The sequence below is a fragment of the Chrysochloris asiatica genome, unplaced genomic scaffold (genome assembly GCF_000296735.1).
Source record: "Chrysochloris asiatica unplaced genomic scaffold, ChrAsi1.0 scaffold00132, whole genome shotgun sequence".
NCBI lineage: Eukaryota > Metazoa > Chordata > Mammalia > Afrosoricida > Chrysochloridae > Chrysochloris > Chrysochloris asiatica.
In genome coordinates this window covers 8,393,683-8,401,043 of record NW_006408650.1, presented here as the reverse complement: position 1 = coordinate 8,401,043, position 7,361 = coordinate 8,393,683, and the positions used below count along the sequence as shown (strand labels likewise).

Sequence of the window (7,361 nt, the reverse complement as noted above, 5' to 3'; positions counted from 1 at the left end):
AGATGGACTGGCAAAGTGGCAGCATCAATGGGCTCAAGTGTTGCAACAATTGTGAGGTTGGCCCAGGATCGGGCAGTGTTTCATTCTGTAGTACCGACTTGATGGCACCTAACAACAACAACACTGGGTACAAATAGTTAACATGCGTGGTCACTAACAGAAAGACTGGAGGTTCAAGTTCCCCAGTGGCACCTCACAAGAAAGGCCTGGTGATCTACTTTCCAGAAATCCGCCAATGAAAAACCTACGGATGCAATCAATATCATGAAACAAAATGTGTATGAATTGTTGAATGGAAAACCAATTTGTTCTGTAAGCGTCCACTCAAATCACAATAAAAATTAATTTTGAAAGAAGAAGAAAATCTCTAGGGAGCAGAGCTCCTGTGGCACACAGAGGGTTGCCTTGAGTGGAAACCAGCTCAGTGGTTATTGGTTTTTATTGGTCTTGAATAGGTTACTTCAGCATCTCTGGTTTCTCTTTTCTACAATCAGGGAACATAAGTGTTATCTATCTTATAAAACCATTGGGAGGATCAAATGAAGTTAATGTATAACTTGTAGCAGTCTCTGGCACACAGTAAACACGAGTTACTGGTATTAAATGGGTGGAAACCAGCTCAAACCAAACCCACAGTTGTTAAAGTGGATTCTCATAGCAATAGGACAGGGCAGGACTGACCCATGGGGTTTCCAAAGCTGTATCATTCTCATGCAGAATGGCTAGTGAGTTCCAACCACCGACCTTTGGGTTCACACCCAAGTGTTTTAGCCTTGGTGCCACCAAAGTTCACAAGAGGTGTCTCCCAGCTCCAAGTCAGGCACCACCTATCTGGAACCCAGGTCTCCTCACTCCTAATCCGTATTTACAGTCTACCTGAAACCTGGAACTGGCATGGTCAGAAAAGTCTGACACTCTAGCGGGACCCCTACATTCCCTTCTGTGCATCAGGACATTTTAGAGGGGGGTGGGTACTGTAACAACTGTTGTGTAGGGTCCGAGGAGGACAGCCAGGATGGTCAGACTGTGGCTGTGTAGCTGGCACTGGTTGGAAAACCGCTCTTCCCTGCCCTGTAGGAAGTATGGTAGAAGAGTGATGGATTGAATGGTGTAAAAATATGTATTGCAATCCTAACTCTTGGTAGTGGTTATGTGCTGTGGAGTCAGTTCCGACCCATAGTGACCCTGCACAGGGATTGCAAAGCTGTAAATCTTTATGGGAGCAGAACGTCTCATCTTTCTCCCACGGAACCACTGGTAGTTTCAAACTGCTGACCTTGAGGTTAGCAACCCGACTCATAACCACTACGCTACCAGAGTGCCTTCCTAACTCTTACACCCATAAAAAAGAAAATAAGGATTTTTCTTGAATCCTGTGTGGCGCTTGGATTAGTGCGCTGAACTGCCATGTCAGCTTGAACGTCAAGGTCGGCAGTTCAAGCTCACCAGTCACACCTTGGAAACCCTATATAGGATTGCTATGGATTGGACCTGATGGCATTTAGCAATATTCAGGTCATATCTGTGTAAGGGTGGGTCCTAGAGCTAACCACTTCTGAGTTATAAAATGACCAGGATAGACACAGAGACACACAGGGGGAAAGCAGGTTTTGTGTGAGGGCCCATCTACAAGCAAAGGAGTGCCAAAGGCTACCGGCAGGCAAACGCCAGAAACTAGGAGAGAGGCCCAGAGAAGGAACTGACCTGATCTAAACCTTGATTTGGACTTTCAGTCTCCAGAAGCACGGGAAAATACATTTCTCTCTTTAAAGCCTTGTGGGATTTCTGTGGCAGTGATACTGTAGGACCAAGATAAAGGACATTAAGAACAGGCAGGCAGCAGGCTGGACATCCTGGAGAGAGGGGGGCTTTCCGCAGATCACATTTCACTGGTAGTGCAGGATGCTAGGATAGCAAATGAGCCACCACAGTTCTCAGCCCTGGTTTGGAACAGCTGGGAGAGCAGGGCAACTGTTTTGAAATGCAATCTGGGATTAAGGTGAAAGGATTGCTGGGAGGAAAGTTCTACTGCATGGCTGCCTTCACCTCAGCAGATCAAAAATGACCTCAGCCAAGTGGGGGGACCCGGGTCCACAGGCTCCCGCTCCACACAAGTGCTCATCCCCATTTTTCTCCAAGTCTGGGCGCCCACCCGTATCCCCGATAGCAGGAAATAGGGAATGATCAGGGTGAATGAATCAAAAGAAACAAATAAAAGGAGGCAAGAGAAAAGGTGTTGGCATTAAGTGCTGTTGAGTGGGTTCCGAATCATAGCAACCCTGTAGAGGGTTTCCAAGGAGCAGCTGGTGGGTTTGAACTGCCAACCTTGTGTTTCGCAGTCCAGTGTTGATCCTATAGTGCCACACCAGGAGACCAAGAAAAGGTGGTGATGGTTTTGTGCTATGGAGTCGATTTTGACTCATAGCAACCCTGTACAGGGTCCTAGACTGTAAATCTTTCTGGGAGTAGAAAGCCTCATCTTTCTCCTGTGGAACGGCTGGTAGTCTCCAACTGAGAGACCAGAGCCTCTAAGAAAAAGTGGTGGTATTGTGTCTTGGAGTCCGTAGAGACCCTGTTTAGGGTTTCCAAGGGAGCAGAAAGCCTCATCTTTCTTCTGCGGAACATCTGATAGTTTCGAACTGCTGATCTTGAGGTTCGCAGCCCGACTTGTAACCACTATGCTTCCAGAGCTCCTAAGAAAAGGTTGTTATTAAATGCCATTGAGTCGATTCTGACCCACAGCAACCCTGTATAAGTTTCTGAGGAGCAGCTGGTGAGCTTGAACCACTGGCCTTGTGGTTCAGTGACATTGCAGTCCAGCGCATTAGCTCAGAGTACCACACCAGTGGCATTTAAACATGACCTTGAAATGAACATCAACTATGAAAATTGGATGCAAAGGACCTTCAAGTGTGCAGGTTACTTCCCAAGCATTCCTCACGGGCCAGGTGTAGAAATTTGAAAAACATCAAGGCCACTGGTTACAGTTTTCCCTAAATGGCTGCCATGACTTAAATGCCCACGTCAGTCAGCATCCTGTGGTTCCAGGATCACTCCAGCTGCTCAGCTTCCTTTCTGAATCGGCACCATTAAAAAAAAAAAAAAAGTTGGGTGCGAAGGGACAACACTAGATACAAACAGAAAACAATTGTGACAACTGCCTCGGACCCTCCAGGAAGAAGAACGTTGTAAGGAGTAAGCGTTTATGGAAACACATTGATGTGGGACTGCCTTTGGGGTTGCCTCATGTTTTCTTCTTGAGCTCTGCTCTGTCTCACTTCCTGGGATCCTGATTCTCCAATAGGCAAAGGCCCAGGACCTTCAGATAGATGTGTGAGGCCAATCAAAGGTTCCTACTGCTTTGACTCTCTCCCATGGTCTGATTTATGTTGGTTCCTCTTTCTGCATCGAAACTCCTGTTCCCAGAAGTGGATTCCTTTAATCAGGTTGTTATCTGACCACACAACACCCAGTTGCCACAGGTGGCTCCTGACCTCCACCCTCTGCTTATCTTGGTAACTCTGTGGGAAGCATTTGCTTGTATTCAAAATGGATTTGTAGTTCCATGTTTCTCAAATTACATTACACTGAGCAAAATATGACTTCTGATGTGATAGTTCTGGATGGGTCCAGAAATCTTACTGTCCCCCAAAAGTAGTTGTGATGGAGGTGGGATTTGAGTGTTGAGGAGCTGTGTCCTATTGGGTGTGGTATTAGAAGATTCTAGAAGATATGTTGGGAAGACGGTGGAAGGACAAGAGGGGTGTCGGGAGAGGTCTCATAGTAACTTCCTGTGTCTTAGTTCTCCCTTCAACAAGGATGGGGCAAAACCTTCAACTAAGGTGGGAGTGGGAAGGGGGAGAAAAGAAAAAAGTAAGGCTCTCATTTCTTGGATGTCTTTTGTGTGCACTCTGTCTGTACTTCCTTACCTGAGCTCTAGTCTTAAGCTCACCCATCAAAAGCCCTCATCCTCCAGGAAGTCAGAAATGTGGCCCATCTGGGCATGAGAGAACAGGGGCCATTTCTGTTTTGCTTCTATTTCTCCTTCTTTCAAGGGTTGACTTCAACTCCTCTAGGTTAGACCTTACACCCCTGCGTATCCTTAACTACATTTGGGGGTATGGATATAAAACAAGCTCCTCGGCTCAAGATTTGGATTCAGGAGACTGGAAACTTTTTTTATTGTTCTGTGCTGTTGAGTTGGTTTCAAATCATAGTGACTCTGTATAGGGTTTCCGAGGAACTGTGGATGGGTTTGAACTGCCGACCTTGTGGCAAGCAGTCCAGTGCTTATCCTACAGTGCCACACCAGGACCCTGTAGGGCCTGGGAATCTGCTTTTTAAACACCACAGGCAACTCCAAAGCTTTGCAGGGAAGTATGAGGTATTGAAGGCCCAGCTTCAGAACCATTATGACCAGCTGCTCTCTGACTAGATGGGCTTGCTGGACTAGGGATGAGCCTATGAGTCCAGTACTAAAGTCCAAATGCCATGCGTACACATTGTCTTCACCATCCTGCGGGCACTGGTAGTGTAGTGGTTTACGAGTTGGACTGCTAACCTCAAGGTCAACAGTTCGAAACTACCAGCCATCCCGTGGGGAAAAGATGAGGCTATCTGCTCCCATAAAGATTTATAGCCTTGGAAACCCCCCTATACAGGGTCACTATGAGTCAGAATCGACTCCACGGCACACCACCACCACCATCCTGCGACCTTGGGTAGACTCCATTCCATCCTGACTGCCACTGCCCACAAAGATAATGAAGCTGGCTATCCATGCTGGGGGTGGGGGTGGGGGTCTTTGAGCAAGGTCAAATGAAGGAATATCTAGACACAGGTTAATCAGGGGGGAGCTTCACTTTGAGAGTTGTGTCTAAGTTCTGAGCTTTAGTCCCCGGAGCTATTTTCATGCCTTGCTGCCTTCCTCCCAAAGAACCTGAGCTCAGAGGAAATGCCATCATCGGACTGAACGGGGATGGGTTGTGCGAGACCTCCTATGAATGGGTTAACATAGTGGGTGAGGAGGAGAGCAAGCAAGCACTAGAACTACAGGGAAGTGGCTGGGTGGTGTGACAGCAAGAACAAAGGCTGCGGTATAGATGGTTATGGCCAGATCCCACTTTAGAGTAACCACAGCTGCTATTAAGACCCTCAAGCATGCCATCAGGGCTTTACAACACTGCACAATGACTGAACCCTGCCCTATCATCAGTGGGGAGGGGAGTGGCGAGGACACCAAAGGGGCTGAAATTTCAGCTGCTGCCAGGCCTTCTGGAGCCCCATCCCACTCCCAGAATAGCTCGGCCAGCTTCCCGGCAGCCTCCAGCTACACCACAGCTGGGCTTCCGGCAGTGGAGACCTCGCAAGCCCCAAGCTGGGCAGGGAACAGCTGGGACTGGGCCCCGCCTAGAAGCCAAGCTGCCTGGCCCTGCCTTGCTGGAGGCACCACCTCTGCTAGGCAACTCTGAGCCCCTGTGGTACCATGTCCTGTCTGGGCTCAAAGTGAGTATGACCTGAGAGGGCCAAGAGGCCACATGCCAAAGAACAGGGACAAAGAAGGGACAGTGATGGAGAGGCCCAGCCGAGCCGACTGTGGAGGTTGGCTGCTATTGCTGGCCTAACAAGAGTGGCTACTTGCACAGTCTCCTCAGAAGACTTGGGCTGACCCACACATTCCTCATCTTTGAACTCCACTCACAGTATCCATGGAGTCCCCACTATGGGCAGAAAGGCGCCTGAGAGCCACAAATGGTTAAGTGATGGGCTATCAGCCTGGGCGTTTTGGTGTGGCATTATAGGATCAGCACTGAATTGCTTACCTCAACGTTGGCAGTTCAAACCCACTAGCAGGTCCTTAGAAACCCTACTCAGGGTCCCTGTGAGTTAAAATTGGCTCGACAACACTTAACAACAAAAACAACAAGCTTAAAGGTTGGCATTTCAAACTTACCTAGTGGTGCTGCAGAATAAAGGGCTGGTGATCTTTCTCCGCAAAGATCACAACCAAGAAAGCCCTGTGGAGTAGTTATACTCTGTACCACAAGGGGTCGCCAAGAGTCAGAACGGACTCAGCAGTGACAGGTGTGTGGGTTTACTATGGATGGGCAAGGCACCATGGGCAAGCATCAAGACGCATCAGGTATACATCTTTCTCTTAGAGCTTTGGTCACTGTTAGGGATGTAGATATGCACATGAATTACCATCAATGAAATAAGAAATGGCAAAGGCTCTGTAAGAAGTGAAGAGTTCTGGTGCTTAACATGTGCAGCTGCTAAATGAAAGGGCGGTGGTTGGAGCCCATCGATCGCTTGCATGAGAAAGATGTGGCAGCCTGCTTCTGTAAAGAGAACAACCTTTACAGAAACCCCATGGGCAGTTCTAGCCTTCTGGCCTATCGGGTCACTGTGAATTGGAAAGGACTCTAGCAGTGGGATTTATATAGGCAGCGAGAAAATTTGCTTTGAGAGTTATTGTTAAGTGCCATCGAGTTGGTTCCGACTCATAGCGACCCTGTGTGGAGTTTCTAAGGAGTGGCTGGTGGGTTTGAACCACTGACCTGTGGTTCAAAACCCACCATGTGGTCCACTGCATTACCCTGAAGTGAAAATCCAAAGAAGTGAAAACAAGTGGTTTCTAATCCATGGCTAGTCACTTAGCCTCTATGAACCTTGGTTTTCAACTCTTTAGAATGGAGATAACAATATTGGCTTTATTGAACTCAGGAGTCCTTGGGTGGTACAAAGAGTTAACACACTTGGCTGCTAACTGAAAGGCTGGAAGTTCAAGGCCACCCAGAGGCACCTTGGGAGGAAGGCCTAGCAATCTACCTTCCAAAAGCCAGCCATTGAAACCCTATAGAACCCAGTTCTACTCTGACACACATGGAGTCACCGTAAATTGGGGTCAACTCAATAGCAACTGGTGATAGACTGGCTAGCAATGGAGCTCCTAGGGTTGTAGAGGTCAAATGTATATAAAAGATACTTTGATTGATGAACTTGACCTATACCTATGGCTGCAGTAGCTCAAAAGAGGGAACAAATCCTTATAGCAAGTATCATTCCCACCTCCTCCATACACAGAGAAGACAGGGATGGGCAACTTGGACATTGGCTACCCAAAATGGGGTGGTGGTGGTGGTGGTGGTGGTGGTGGCTACAAAGGCAAGAAGTGACTGGCTTACAAGTTTTCAAGAGGGAACCTAGATCCAGAGGGCGTGAAGGAAGGTAGAATCTCCACTGAGTAGTATCCAATCTGTCTAGGCAGGGCTGATGAAATGTAATGTGGATGGGTCTCTTGTGACACAATAGTGAATAATTGTTATCAGGACTGATTGTGAGGGTTGGAAATGTAAAGG

General features: G+C 47.8%; 1 protein-coding gene across 1 annotated transcript in view; it reads left to right on the top strand.

The window, feature by feature from the left end:
- Window positions 1–7,361, top strand: part of GPR142 (G protein-coupled receptor 142) — a 57,898-nt gene that overhangs the window by 44,540 nt on the left and 5,997 nt on the right. Inside the window, exon 7 of the mRNA XM_006869689.1 lies at window positions 5,298–5,505. Within this exon, the coding sequence (XP_006869751.1) occupies window positions 5,298–5,505 (208 nt within the window). The remainder of the gene's footprint in view (window positions 1–5,297; window positions 5,506–7,361) is intronic.